Source organism: Zingiber officinale, chromosome 5B (assembly GCF_018446385.1).
Source record: "Zingiber officinale cultivar Zhangliang chromosome 5B, Zo_v1.1, whole genome shotgun sequence".
In the NCBI taxonomy this organism is placed as follows: domain Eukaryota; kingdom Viridiplantae; phylum Streptophyta; class Magnoliopsida; order Zingiberales; family Zingiberaceae; genus Zingiber; species Zingiber officinale.
In genome coordinates, this window is record NC_055995.1 from 103,140,296 (window position 1) to 103,156,078 (window position 15,783).

General features: G+C 35.1%; 1 protein-coding gene across 3 annotated transcripts; it reads right to left on the reverse strand.

Annotated features, from left to right (window-relative positions):
- Window positions 1-3,357: 3,357 nt before the first annotated feature.
- LOC121985237 (N6-mAMP deaminase-like) lies at window positions 3,358-12,059 on the reverse strand. Of its 3 annotated transcripts, none has more exons than XM_042538559.1 (13): window positions 11,832-12,059; window positions 9,298-9,369; window positions 7,132-7,306; window positions 6,060-6,130; window positions 4,956-5,047; window positions 4,828-4,887; window positions 4,518-4,751; window positions 4,350-4,426; window positions 4,205-4,274; window positions 4,009-4,122; window positions 3,848-3,914; window positions 3,667-3,771; window positions 3,358-3,586 (listed from the first exon to the last, which is right to left on the reverse strand). In XM_042538559.1, exons 3-13 carry the CDS (start codon window positions 7,233-7,235, stop codon window positions 3,462-3,464), a joined length of 1,119 nt encoding a protein of 372 aa, XP_042394493.1. In that variant the 5' UTR covers window positions 7,236-7,306; window positions 9,298-9,369; window positions 11,832-12,059; the 3' UTR covers window positions 3,358-3,461. The 3 variants fall into 3 exon arrangements, with proteins under 3 accessions (XP_042394493.1, XP_042394494.1, XP_042394495.1); XM_042538560.1 differs by having other exon boundaries at window positions 6,928-7,306; XM_042538561.1 differs by lacking the exons at window positions 7,132-7,306; window positions 9,298-9,369; window positions 11,832-12,059 and adding an exon at window positions 6,241-6,914.
- Window positions 12,060-15,783: the final 3,724 nt, after the last annotated feature.

Below are 15,783 nucleotides of genomic sequence, written 5' to 3' on the forward strand. Positions count from 1 at the left end.
CCACTACGCTCGCCTCCAGCCTAGTAAATAACGGGCGGCTACAAGCCTATTGAGGCCCTTCCTCCCCGTTAACTTATTGAGAATCTCTTCCGGGTGCTCGTACCACTTTTTGTCTCTTTTCTTCCTTGCAACAAAAAATTAATCCAGACAACAGAAAAATATATTTATCATGTAAAATAGAGTTAGCACAACATTAATAAAATATGAGTAGTAATTAGATCTTGTCTCCCTGAGACCAGGATCTAGTCAAGGTCTCAACTTAGATTTTCCAAATGGACCTAAGTTGGACTGATGCATACAATTCCCTCAATCGGGAATGCGTTCTCACTGGATCCCTCCTCCAGTTGCTTACCTTTACATACCACTTGTAGGGGTGTAATCGAGCCGAGTCGAGCCGAACTCTTGGATGTTTGAGTTTGACTCGTTTATAATCGAGCCAAGCTCGAGCTTTATTTAACGAATATATTCATGGCTCACGAGCTTATTCGAGCTTTTATCGAGCCTAAACGAGCTTAATAAATATAAATTATAAATTTAAATATTCATTAAAAACTAAATTATATATTTTCTAAAAATTATAATATTCTTGTTAAAATTTATAATTTTATTCTAATAAATAAATTTAATATATTTATCTATGGTTTTCATAAGTAGAGTATAAAATCTATAAATTCAATATCAAAACTATTTTTTTATTTAAAAGTTAATTCATGAGCTTAACAAACATGTTCACGAGCTAACGAGCCGAATATTGTGAAGCTTGAGCTTAGTTTGTTTATCTTAACGAGCCTCATTAAACGAGCTCAAACGAGCTTTTATCGAATCGAGATTCGAATAGCTCACGAGTGGCTTGGCTCATTTACACCCCTAACCACTTGCAGTCGCTTGATTTGTCTTTGACCAACCAGGTTTTCCCGCTAGTTGTCATGTCCGATGGACCTAACTAGACTTCAGCCTGTTGTTAGGTTCCGGGGACCCAACCGAACTTCCTGTCAGATATCGGGTCCCGCGGACCTATCTGGACTTCGCACCAGCTAGCAGGTCCTGCGGACCTAGTTGGATTTCAGCCTGGTGTCAGGTCATCTAGACCCATCAACTCCTACACACTTGGTTTTTAGATCACAAAACACTCTAACTTTAATCCACTTGTCATTCATCAAAACCTGAGTTAGATCATTAGTAAAAATTGCACCCAACATTCCAATCTACTCCCGGTTGGCTCTAGCGCCAGTTGGCCCCAGTGATGGTCAAACCCCAGGGCTCAGTCCTTCATTTCTCACGGGCACGACTCTCAGTCTACTCCCGGTCATCGTCCATTCCAGTCGGACTATCACAGGAGACAACGTTGTCAGGGAATCACAATAACCTGTCAAAGAATAACGACTATTTGTCAGGGAATATTTCAATACTTTGCCACATGCATATGCGGAACCTTCCTTTACCCAATGGAAGCCCGTCGTACATCCTTCATCACTCGACATGCTTTGACACTCGACATTTTCTGATGTCTCATTATTACGGAGGTTATGAGAAACAATATAAAAAATGGTCCGCTCTGTTGACTATGTATGCGTTCACACACGCATCTACTATAGTTCTAATTTTTGGTACACTTTTCACTCGGTCTCTTTCTGATTTGAGCGTCGGAATGCTTGTACCAGGTACCTCTTCCTTAGTTCTCATTCTAATGCCCCTGTGTGCTCTTTGTGTGTGCATACCCATGGGTACCACATTCGATCGTATTCCTTGCCCCGTGCGAAGATCCAAGGCCTGCAACGTACCTTCACGGATCCTTCCATCCGACTCAACTTCTGGACGAAATCATACACCATCTGACTCAGCAACCTTAATGTCTAACTCAGCATCTCGAGTCTCCCACGCAACTTGATAGTCTGAGCACTCCGATTTAGCATCCCAAGTCATCCTTGCAATTCCTCTCCAAAATGCCCCATGCGACTTGAGACCCAAGTCCTTAAAGCACTTCGCTCTGGGTTGGCACGGAGCTTTGTATTGAAGGAGCCATCCATATTACTGAACGTATTACTAAACAATGAGCATGACCCTCAGACCAGGCTCAAGGCATAAGTCATTAAGGTCTATGCCTAGGGCCCTAATATTACTGGGGCCCATTGATTAAATAATTAAGTATACATTAAAAAATATTAAATTGGGTCATTAATATTAATTAATGATAACATACACATTAATAAATATCATATTAACTTATTAATTGCATCTTATCAATTAATTCATTATTCCTATTTATATCTTATCCTTATTTGCTCATCATTACAATTAGCTAAGATTTTATTTTATTTAATCTTCTTTTCTCATAATTGCACTTAGTCAAGATTTTATTTTATTTAATTATACATCTTATAAAACTAATAAACTCTTTACTTCTCAATATCTTTAAAAAAATCCTAATTATTCTTTCACAAGTGCTTCGTGCCTATTTCTTTTTTGATCATTAATTTTGTACGTTTATGCTCTTATCGGTATCTTTTTTCTTTTCTCATCAGTAATTCTGTAAATTTATGCTCTCTATGATACTCTAGAACGCTCTTCTCCTCCCTCGTCAATAATATTTCTTTTTCATTTTTTTTCTTCCTCAATAATAACATGAATGAGAGATTTTTTTTTATCCCGATAACGTAAATTAAAATACTTCATCAGAAAATAAAATCAAAATTAAAATTAATAAAATTTTATTTACATTCAACCATGTCTCAAAAAGATTAAATAATTTAATAATATTAAAAAAATTCTCTAAATATTAACGAGAAAACTAAATTTTATATAAAAATAATATTTTATTTTTTAAAAAATATATTATTTTTTTTAAACCGATCATTCTTAATCTCAAATTCAATTGAAAAAAATTTGAGAAAAAAATTTAAAAATATATTAAAAGACTTTTATTATTATTATTATTATTATTATTATTATTATTATTATTGCCTAAGGCCTCGGAGAACTTTGAGACGGTCCTAATGGCCCTTGTAGGGATGAGCCGTAACACGACATCACCCTACTAACCCAAGCATCAGAGAGATTCACTGGACTACTCTGGCACCCTTTGAACTCAAGCATGGACTGCTTTGGCGCCCTTTGACACATGTTAATGCACACAGGGAGCTTTATGTCAGCAGCCAACAAAGAGGCAGATTTTGAATCCATCAAGATCCATCTGATTGAAAACAATAAATCACTAGAAGTTGTATACCTATTTTCTGTACCCATTCAATGGAACACAAAGGAGTAAAACAATAAATCACTAGAAGTTGTATACCTATTTTCTGTACCCATTCAATGGAACACAAAGGAGTAACAATTGTCCTGAGAATGTTCTTTGGCTATTTGCAAGGCACACTAATCCATTATCTGATTATGATTTCAATAAACTGAAACTTCCAATACAATGTCTAATTATGAGCACGATCAATTCCAATTAGAGAATATTACATGAATAATGTGCCTTCAGCTTCACAAAAAATCTTACTAAGCTCTTCTTTGACTTCAAGATCAGCAAATGAAAATTGAATGGCACTTCGAGCAAGAATAAACATGTCGCGCTTGTTTAGTCCTGCATAATTAAAATACAATAATGCAGTAAATATAAAGGTTGGTAGATATGCTTTGTGATAAAGATAGTGATTAACACACCAAATGTTGAGGCAGCAAGATGGTACTCGTTTGACAGAGATGTTGAGAAAAGACCAGAATCATCAGTGCACAGTGCCACTGGATGGTTAACTTTGTAAATATCAGCTGCACAGTCATGCTCTATCACTGTCTATTGAAGGTAATGCATAAGCCACCGAACTTAAGAAAATGAGGTACCGACCAAAATGATGATTGGATAAGGAAGAGAGGCGTTCACTTTGGATATTTGATGTTAAGCATATCTCAACCTGCGATACATACGTGGGATTTGAAGCAAAATATAGGGGGCCAAGTTAGTGAAAAAAAAAACTAAAAAGAGACTGGGCATATGGAGATTATTACTGGGATCCTTAAGACTTTCACCCTCGTCCATTCCTCTTCTTTAAGGAAGCAAGCATGGCCTATTCGTTGGGGGCAAAAATCGATCATTGCTTTGATTTCCTTATGGTTTGGTACCTAAAATCTCTAAGTCATTACATTGAACTAGTTAATCAGTTTGAAAAATTAGTTTGAAACAGCAATAAGCTTGATGACACACCTCTCCACAATGGAGAGTAATAGGTAGCCCTAGCTCTTTAGCATGCTTCAGTGCAGGAAGGAAAGTTTCCCTGCAGATCAAAAGTGATGTAAGAACCTGGAAACTGCATTTGCTATATTATAATTACATTGCATGCACAATTTACCATTCACCGACAATAGGATTGCCAGAGAGATCAAGTCCAACCACACCAAAATCCTTCAGTTCCCTTGCAAGCTTGACCTATAAAATTGATTAATGCCTTTGTAAGTAGCATTCAGATTGAATGATTTGACTGATAAAAAAAACTGCAAATATAGTCCTCTGATAGTACTGTTTCCATTGCAGATGCAGTGGTCTCACGGCGATCAATACTCAGAAGAAGGCGCACATAAATTTTCTTCCTCTTGTTGCAGTTGCTTATACAATTTACTGGTGTAGTTTCGGAAAGAGGTAAATTGCTTGCACCTGATGTTACAAAAGCAACATCAACAGTATCAACTGCTTGTATGCCATTAATGACTGCTTTCATATATGAGAGCTTTGTCATTCCTTTAGATTCATTTTGCTGCAAGATCAGCATAGTGTCATTGCTTAATTGTTCAATATCTTTGAAAACATGTTCGTCCCTTGTGCACAAATACCTTTGGAGTTGTTCTTAGTTCAAGATAAACAACATTCTCAGCAGCAAAATCTTCAATGACCTAGAAGACAGCAAGATGCAGAAGTATGACAGAGAGCGGACTGTGTTACAATCATGCAATTGATGTACCTCCTTGGTAATTCTTGTCACAGTTTGATGGTCAGTGGTAAGTATGTGAAATAAATCAAAAAGCTTGAAGCACTCTGGCAAAGACCGTCCATCTGCAGCAAATATGCAATATCCAGAGCTATCAGTGACTGATCATAATTATTGCAAAAACTAGCTACCGTATTAGTATTCGATTTTGTTAATAAGTAACTATCATATTCTTGAATTATTGTGAAAATTATCCTTAAGATCCTACCTTCATATTGTAAAGTCAAATGAAAACAGTCTCTTTTTTACATCCAAAAAGGGTGAGAGAGAGATCCCATGTTGGCCCTTCCTAGCTATCATTTTCTTCATTATCCTAAAAACTATAGTTGAGATTTTCCCCTGATATTATTGAAACATTTTAGCTATCATATAGTCTCATTTTCTTTTATTGCAGAATAGGTGCCAAGATCCTACTAGGTAGGTTTTTTATACACGTAAATGGAGAGAATTAACAATAATCTAGCATAACAAAGACGATATTCTTCATGATAAAAGAAAAAACAAAATAATGTTCAAATTAGAAGAAGCTTTTCACTATAATTCAGACAAATTATCAATGGAAGAATTATACTCCCCCATAATTCAACAGTCGGGCAAACCTAAGTTGACTGCAATATTTACAATGCACATCATGATAAGTGCCAAATTTAGAAAGATGCAAAGATTTCTCTAACCAAGTTCAAGTGACTTATGTAAGTGGAGGCAGAATTTAAATCGTTGTTATATCATTGAGCTCAGGATAAGTACCACAAAGACATGATTAGGCAAGAAGAAACACCTAAGAAGGGGTAACAGGGACAATCAGGCTTTCCATGTTAAGGTAGTTGTAAAAGTGAATGATGGTAAATAACACCTATGTCCAGTGGGAAGAAATAATGAAACTGCTGCTGTATCCGTGGAAGAAATGAAGGAAAGGTGTAAAAAAAACAAAAAAATGTAAGTAGCATTAGACGGAAATATGAAAGTTGTGTTTTGTCAAAAAATTAACAGGAAATATTGAGATTCTAAACAATAGTTCAATTTATCTCCAAAAGAATAACTGAATCAAGGAAACAAGAATACTTCAGTATCACTTACTTTTCATGATAACATGTACTACATCTTCAAAATTAATGACACCTTCATCTCCCAATACTTTTGCAAGCTCTCTGTAGAAGTTAGAGGAAAGACACAGATAAGATTAAATAGGTTAACACTTTCAAAGTGTTCTTCTAACAGCATACTGAGTAGGATAATGCCACCCCATGAAGGCTATTACCTTTGCTTACATTGTGTTTAATTGAATAATTGGATTCATCATTTAATGCATCTTGATGCAAGCATAACCCACAACTATCAATATATTGGGCTATTAAATTATTGTATTTAAACATTCATCTCTGCATCATACCAAAAGCCACAGTTGTAATAAAGGCGTACATAAAGAACAAATTCTTAAGTTAAACCATCAAATAGAGAAGTCAACCTATTTTTTTCAATGTATGTATGGGTCAATGCCACATTGTATATTAAAGAAGTGAGATTAGCGCAGCCACCATAGTATAAACTCCATGAATGCATCTTATGAGAAACATTATCTAAACACCCTACCATATTATCTGCCAAGTTTGTCATAACTGTTTTTTTTTCTTGTCTTCATCCGTTAGTTAAATATAGTTTCTTTTCGTCATGAAAATCAGGGGAACTCCCACAGTATGCAAAACGCTCATTATCACTAATTCAGTAATTAAAAAAAAAGGCAAATGCACAATGCTATGTGAAATAGGGAATTATCCAAGCCATGGCTAGGTTTTCGCAGGCAGCCATTCCGGCGGACATAATCTGCCTTGAAGAATTTCCAAATAATGTCCACCTCAAGTATTCAATATTACTCCTCAAATTCCATGGTATAAAGGAAACATTTTTCAGACTTGTAGAAGAACCTAAAAACCCATCGAAGTCATACATATCGGTCCGACAGGCACAAGGAATTAGAATCGTTTCAACGATGGGCGGCCGATGATGAAATACTTGTACATCGACAATTCCCACGGCACACAGTGAGTGATCCAGAGAGAGTATGAAATGATAGCACGGACGTTTCGATGGCAGATCCCTAGGTATGGATAGATGAGTTAGTTAGTAGGGAAAGAGATGGGCGAGATCTCACAGCAGGGTTGAATCTCTGACGGAGCCATTGAGGTGGGCATGGAGCTCGATCTTGGGCAGCAGTTTGCACCATTCCGGCAGCTCCATGTCTCCACCTGCGTCCATCTCTTCTTCGCCGTGGTTTGCTCAACAGGGGAGCGGCCTTTATGGACGGGCTCAGTCACGAGGGACCGTCGCTGAAAAAACAAAAGACAAATTGCTAAAATTTCAAAAGTACCCTTAAAAATCGTAACATATTTTCTGAAAAGTACGCAGACAATTTAATTTCTTTTAAAATACCCTTAAATTTCTCAGAAATAACAGACAAGTCAGTCAATTATCCGCTAGCGTAGGCTGGAAGACATAAATTGCATACGAATTTGGAACTGGAGCCCGCTCTCTTCTTCCTTTTTTTTTTTGCCGTTATTTTGTAAAATTTATTCCTTTTTTAGCAAAAGTAAAAAGGGTGTCGTTTCAAAAAACAGAAAAGAAAAATCTGAAAATAGAATAAGTTCCGTCTTTGGAAAGGCCTCTGCTAGAGCCTCTTGCATCCTTTTCCTAAAATCACAAAAGCCTTCGTGGAGCTCCCGGGCACGGGACAAGTGGCAAGGCACCAGGTTAATATAAAAAATATCTTCGTGGATTAATGGTTGGAGCATGATCGTGATAATATAAATTAAATAGCGGATTAATGTTATTTATTCGCAAAATTCTAAAGATGTCAACGTGTCTCGGGAGGTTAGCTCTAATTGTAGCTCGGGGCTTTTGAACATGTAAATGTGATATAGCCACATTGATATACCATGTTCACTTACTAGTTTGAGAGCAATGTGAAGTGTAACAAAAGTTAATATAAATAAAAGTAAAACAAGTCATCCATACAAACTTGGGATAAATGTATCTAAACAAGTATATAGAAATTTAGTTTGGCCTCTAGTCAGAAATCTACTTCCTTTTTGTTTTAAAATGTATATGGAGGTTAAAAGAAGTGAAATTAGAGGTGTAAAGAATACCTACCCTCTTCTTATTAAGTATATAATAATGCCGCCCTTTTTGGAATTTACTCTTTTAGTAGTAGTTCATGCCAACTAGCTGTGAACCATTGTATATACACACCTCTTTTTAAGTGGCTGATGCTATAAAAACAAATAAAGTGAAGGGGTAGAGCCTCATTTCCTTAAATCAATAAGATTCAAAGTACACAATGGGTCCGTAATAACTCCAATTATTAAGACTCTTTGTTTTTTAGCTCCAAAAGATAGAATCACACTTCACTAGTTTGATTTGTAACATTCGGCACAACCCATAAGCAGACTCGACTCAAGGCATAGGCCATTAAGACTTATGCCTAAGGTACCAATATTACTGAGGTCCATTGATTACATAATTAAGTAGACATTAAAAAATTAAATTGTATCATTAATATTAATTAATGATAACATACGCATTAATAAATATCATGCTAACTTATTAATTACATCTTATTAATTCATTAGTATCCTTATTTCTTCATTATTATAATTAACTAAGATTTTATTTTATTTAATATTATTTCCTCATAATTGCACTTAGTCAAGATTTTATTCTATTTAATTATATATCTTATAAAACTAATAAACTCTTTCCTTCTCAATATCTCTAAAAAATCCTAATTATTCTTTCACCAATGTTTCGTGTCTATTTTTTTTCTGATCATTAATTTTGTACATTTATGTTCTCGTCAGTATCTTTTTTCTTTTCTCATCAGTAATTCTATAAGTTTATGTTCTCTCTTCGGTGATAATCTAGAATGCTCTTCTCCTCCCTTGTCGATAATATTTCTTTTTCACTCTTTCTTTTTTTTTTCCTTAATAATAACATGAATCAAAGATTTTTTTTATCCAGACAACGTAAATTAAAATGTCTCATCATAAAAAAAAAATCAAAATTAAAATTAATAAAATTTATTTACGTTCAACAATGTCTCAAAATGATTAAATAATTTAACAATGTTAAAAAAAATTATCTAAATATTAACTAGAAAACTAAATTTTATATAAAAATAATATTTTATTTTTTAAAAAATAAATATCTACCAAGTACACACAAGCAGTGCCGTAACTTATATGCATCTTCATGGTAAGGTTGGTTACAATTTACGAATTGTCATGAGGAAAATATGTCTGCATGAATTAGCAAAGAAAGATACCTTCAATGTATAGTCACATCCATAAGTAAAATGTATAATGAAAGTGTTCCCCAACTTCAAGTCCCAAGGGGGCTGTAGTGAAACAATTTGAAAGTAGTGTTATGACAAAGAAGAACATAGATATACTTTTTTTCTATAAAATAACAAATATAAACATAAATACACAAGAAAAAGAAAGAGGAAATATTTGTATAATGAAACTTTCCGAATAATATGTTGCACGCCATGTAATGCACTTGCAATTGAATAAGCATACCTATTTCAGAGCTTAGAAGGCATCAGAATATCTCCACCAATCAAAATCTATTAATGCATTATAAAGTAGAGCGTATTAGGACTCACATTTCTAACACCAATCCCAAAGTTTGGTCTGTCTTGGGATCCTCTTTCATATTCAAAGAAATATTCATCCAAGTAGGAGCAATCTTCTCTAGTATGGACTTAGTGAGACAAACAAGGTTGCAAAACTTGTTTGATAGTTCCAAGAAAATTGTGGAAGAAATAGTTTGATATAGAACCAATGACACAGGGATTACATTCAAAAGAAGTATATGTGGCCTAGTGAACTGCAAGCACATGTTACAAAAACTAATGATCAAAAGGAGTCATGATTTACCTTTTTAATTATCACAGGGAAACTGCCAATAGGGTCAATATTAGTTATAGGACCTTTTTCTTCTCGAAAAAACTTCCTCATAATGTCTACATGTTCAGTTGGTTTGATATAGAAGATTGGAAATCCTGCAAGATAATCTTCGCGAGCCAAGTTTGGCACGGTTTGACAAAAATATGATCTGGTTCTGCTATCAATACATACCTACAGTTTTTTAGATGCAACACAGATAGCTCTGTTTTGCTCATCAAGTAACACAGATAGAGTCAAATGGCACAATGTTCTCAAAGGAAAATAGTCTACTCCTCCTCAATAGTTGCTTCTCCAGCCATTACACAAAGGCCAAAGGTCTGTTTAGGGCAATGTACCCCTGGAACCACATCAATGAAGCAGTAGAGAACAATATCCTCCGTTGGTAAATATTTGCAAAAGTCATGAACCAAAGACACATTCAGAGTGATTGAAGCAACAAGGGAGCATTGATAAATAGTTCAATAGTGAAGAAGTTACATGCACTTGTCTGACACTGTTAAATGCATTTTTATGGTGAAAGAACCTGCCATGTACAAAATTTTCAGTTGAATAACTTGATCAGTTGTCAAACAACAATACTTACTTTAAGGGCCTATTCGCCATCAGCCAAATGAGAAAATTTTGGTAAGGAGCTAGCAACTATTTGTCTGCAGCACTTAGCATTGAAGAGATGACCAGGAAAAAAATTTGAGAAAACTGTAAGTCCTCTAGATATTGCATATGATTAAGTTAACGTGGGATAGATTTTGCATAAGACACCACAAGTAACTTGGGCTTCTTAGCAAATTATCACATACGTAATAGTCTTTAACTTTTAGTTACCACATAGGAAATTAAGAAAAGAAAATCATGTTATGTAGGCAAACCAAATTTTAACAGTCGATTGAACCAACAATCTTTTATATGGCCGTAGTTCTAAAAGGCAGCCTAGGTAGCCACCTAGGCACTTTGCCTAGTGGCTAAGAAAACCTTTTAAAATGTGTCTAAGAAAACCACCTAGGTGGTCTGTATAAGTGGTCTAGGCAGGTCTAAGCAAAAAAAAATATATATATATATATATAAATTGTTAGTTCATTTGACAATAATTATCTTGCTATTAGCTATGTTTTTTCTTACAATTTGGATCAATGACTATAACCTATTGAATTATATATTTTATTGTGTTTGTTTAATAGCAATGCAAAATATAGAATATTTTGTTATTGTTATATGTTTAATATTTACTTATAATTAGTGACTTTCATTTGTGATTGTAAATTTATTTAATCATTAAGGATCTCATCCATCAGGCTATCAGCTTTCCAGAGTGGAGGACCCTGGTGAACCCTCCCACCTCCGACCCCTCGCCATGTTTCATCTCCTTGTACCAGTAGTACATTATCCGGCACTGCCACCTGCTATACGCTGCATCAATTGCAGTGGCCGCAACGTGAAACAGCTGCCTCTGAACGCGCAATCTCCCAATCTTAAGCATCCCACTGGCAAAATTATCAACACGGAGCTGGTTCACCGACTCTCGCCGCCGGTAGTGGATAACCATCGCGACGAGATTGTAGGTAGCAATGAAAGACCCGAAGGCCAGAAGCAGAAAGAACAGTGGAAAACCCTTGCCGATGTCCTGCCTCCTAATCATCTATATCAAAAACCGGCCTTTCCTAGCCGCTGAGATCCAACTCACCGAATTCCAAATTCCCCAGCTTTTAAGGTCAACAGTCACCCACAAACTCCATAAAAACTAAACAAAAAAGGGCACCAAGACGGGGGCCGAGATCAGAAACGCATAAATAATACAGAATGTGATTCCGATACTCACAAGTCCGGAAAATCGTTGGCTTGAGAAGAATTAAGAATGGAAAAAAAGGCGGAAAAGAAGCACTGACGAACTTACCAGCCGGCGGTTGTGGGGCGACCAGTAATTGGAAAGGCCAAGCAGTCTTCGGAGGCAGTAATTGTAGCAAGAAGATCGTTGAGGCTCTTGGAAACTAAGAAGCCGATGATTGCAGAGCCATCGAAGCAGGAGAGGCGGAGCACGCAGTGGCTGAATCGGAAGGGGACAACGAAACCGACGGGAAGGGAAAAGAGGAGTTAAGTTGCGATGGAATGAGCATGGAAACCAGGGTACACGAAAGTTAGCTAACCACTAACTGAAAAAATAATGGCAAATCGATCATTGGATGAGGAGGATGATCTCAACAACAACAACAACAACAACAACAACAACAACAACAACAACAACAACAATAATAATAATAATAATAATAATAATAATATAATAAGAACATCCATAATAAATACATATATTTCTCTTTGAGTATTTATGATCTTTATTTCCATATTATTTTTCAAATATTTTATTATTCAAATATCTCAACTTTCATAATGAAATATCCCCCACTTCCATATCATTTTGATGGATCACATCAGATTTAATTAAATTAAAAAAAATAAAAAACAGTGGCAACCCACCTCTTTTATGGGCCCCATAAAAAGAAATCACCGGGCACAATTTTCAATCATCCCTCAAATATCCCCCCACAATAGGAGATGGGGGGATATTTGAGAAGGGAGGATATTTGGAGAAATATCCTCTCCAAATATCCCTCATTGAAGATGTTCTAAGTTGGGGTCAGAGTTTGCCCTTTTCTACTGTGGAGAGTTTCAATAGGGAATTTATTTTGACTTTGGGTAAAAGACACATATTGCACCGAATTTGGATCTTAAGATTTAATGTGATAGTGTCTCATATTTTAACCATTACATTTTTCTAAGAACGTGATAGGTGTTATAACACTCATCATCTCATCAAAAAATATAAAATCCACATACCACATACATATTTTATATTAACACATTCATTCTTTCACATTAGTTTTAACAATAACCTTCATTATTTGTGTAATCCTTCCATTCATCTTTATTTTTATTACAATTTCAATTGTATTTACACAATTTAAATGATTATTATTTAAAATAATCAATAATATTATTTTTAAATATATTATTTATGTAAAATTAAAATATATTTATTTAAAATTACAATAAGTAATAATATTAATAATTTTATTTAAAATTAAAATGTTATTATAAATTTGAAATGAAGAAGTACAACATATAAAAAAAATACACTTGCATAAATTTAAAATATAATACTTTCAAGGATTGTTGTTGTATTATAACCAAATATGTTCAACTAAGTTTGCACAAAGTTAGTGATGCACATGACTATCACGTAGTTTGGAATTTGTCTGGAGATAATCATGAAATCCTCGATTTGAACCTTGGATAGGTTGTGCAGGTTCATCACCTTCATCGTTGTTGTATCAATTTGTCACCTGCTCCCCTTCATCTTCAACAATCATGTTGTGCAAAATAATGCATGCTAACATAATATGTTTTAACTTTTTTTTGTACCAATAATGAGCTGGACCTCTGACAATTGCCCATCGAGCATGGAACACCCTAAATGCTCGTTCAATATCTTTTCTTGCAGTCTCTTATCTTTCCTTAAACAACCTCCTTTTGGGATCTTCCGAGCAAGGAAAAGCCTTCACGAAAGTAGCTCATTCCGGATATATTCCATCTGTTAGATAAAACCCCTTTGTATATTGAGTCTCGTTGACCATGAAATTAATCTCCGGGACATTTCCTTGCAAGACGTTATTGAATATGGGAGATTCGTACAACACATTAATATCATTACGTGAACCTGCGACACCAAAGAATGCATGTCATATCCACAAGTCTTGAGACGCGACCGCTTCAAGCATGATTGTTGGTGATCCATGAGCTCTTGTAAACTGACCTTTCTAAGCAACTGAACAATTTTTCCATTCCCAATAATGCATGCAATCAAGGCTGCCCAGCATTCTATGCATTTGAAGAAGATGTTGAACATCATCAGCATTTGACCTTCTTAAGTATCGATCACCAAATAGTTCAACCACATAACTGCAAAATTTAAACAGACACTTGATGGTGGTTGATTCACCCATGCGTAGGTACTCATCAAGATGATTGATTGGGGCTCCATAAGACAATTGGTGAATCACAACCGTGCATTTTTGTAATGGTGACAAGCCTTTTCTTCTCGCGGCATCATCCCTCTGCTGAAAATATGAAGAACAACTCTCAAGTGCATTAACTATGTGACAAAATAAATCTCTTTGCATGCAAAATCATCTTCAAAATATTTGATCCGGATACAACGGGTTTGTGGAGAAATAATCATTGAAGAGTCTCACATGCCAGCTTCACGATTTCTTTGGATGAACCTTCTTCTTTGTCGCATCTCATTATTACTTTGATATGCTTCAACTATTTGTCGACTTTGTTGAAGTATCAATGACATTAGCTCATTCTCCGGATCATAACCTTCGTCACCAACTTCAACTTGGACTTCGTTTTTACTTGTCGAGTCAGAACTAGTGCTACTTGAATATTGAGACATTTTGGAGGAAACTAATTCAAGTCTATGTTTAGAATAATAATTATAGAGCACAAGGTGTCTATTTATTTTTTTCTTGTCAACGGATATATTCCAACTGCTACTTTCTATTAATCAAATTGTACATATATTCCAACGACTATATTAACAGAATTATTCTCATTAATTGATCAATTGAAAATATATTTAACGGACACTTGTTTGGGTGGGCTGCCTAATTTATTTATTTTTTCTTTATGAATAAAATATTTGATTCATTGAAAATTGTAATAATAAAAAAATTAGGCTAATTGAGGAGTACAATAATTAAAAGTTACATTAATTGAAAAGTATAATAATAAAAAATTACATTAATTGAAAGTACAATAATTGAACATTACAATAAATGAAAATGACATATTCCATCTCCCCTTAATCTCTTGACATAGATGTTTGTGAATGATTAATTGCTCCTCTATTATTTGCGAAGTGTACTTCGAAATGATTGCATATTCTTTTAATTGAACTTTGGCTAAGATAGCTTTTGCTTTCATCTCGGTAGCGTTTGCTTTCATCTCCTCAACTTTGAGTTGTTTTTTCATTTCAACTTCAGCCATTTTTATGCTCGTATACTCAGTAAACTTTACAAACATATTGTCCAAGTTTATTGTCATACCTTCAATGTCTGATTTCATTTTACCTTTTCCCTTTCTTTTTGCTGCATTCTGACCCACTGGACTAGTTTCTTCTTCATTTAGGTCTACATGTAGACTCGCATCTTGGTTAGATGAGGTGTTGTTTGCCCCCGACTCCGAGGTCCTTGCCTTCTTCATGCCAACAAGGTGATCAACGGGCTGTGAAGTAAATATTGGATGGTCTTTTATGATTCTTCATATATGCTCAAGATTAAATGCAATGCCATTATTTTCCTCGCGATATTTTTCATATTGAGCATCACTGTGCCCGCTACGATACACATTATAAACACTATTGTAATTTGCGTTGAAGCGATATACATTTTTTGTATGATATTGTGTCAGTACGATCGTATGACACTAGCAATTCTATTGGGTATACCTGGAGAACAATTCTCATTGTAGTAGCTTACAATACGTTCCCAGAAAGCATCCACCTTCTAATCATTGTCGATGATTCATCACTGATAGTAATAAACGATCTTGTTAAAACCTCATCTTCAACTTTACTCCATGTTGGCCGCTTTCTTCTACCCGCAGCGTTAGAATCCATCTTCTCCAAATTTGTGAGTTCAATTGGGGATTCACGGTCAGACAGTTGAGTCTCTGGAACGAAAGTCGGAGTAAACAGTTCATTTTTCGCTGGAGATGTAAAAGGCATACCTGTTTCATGTGGAATAGATGGATAATTTTGTGGATATGAATTATATGGATAATTTGAT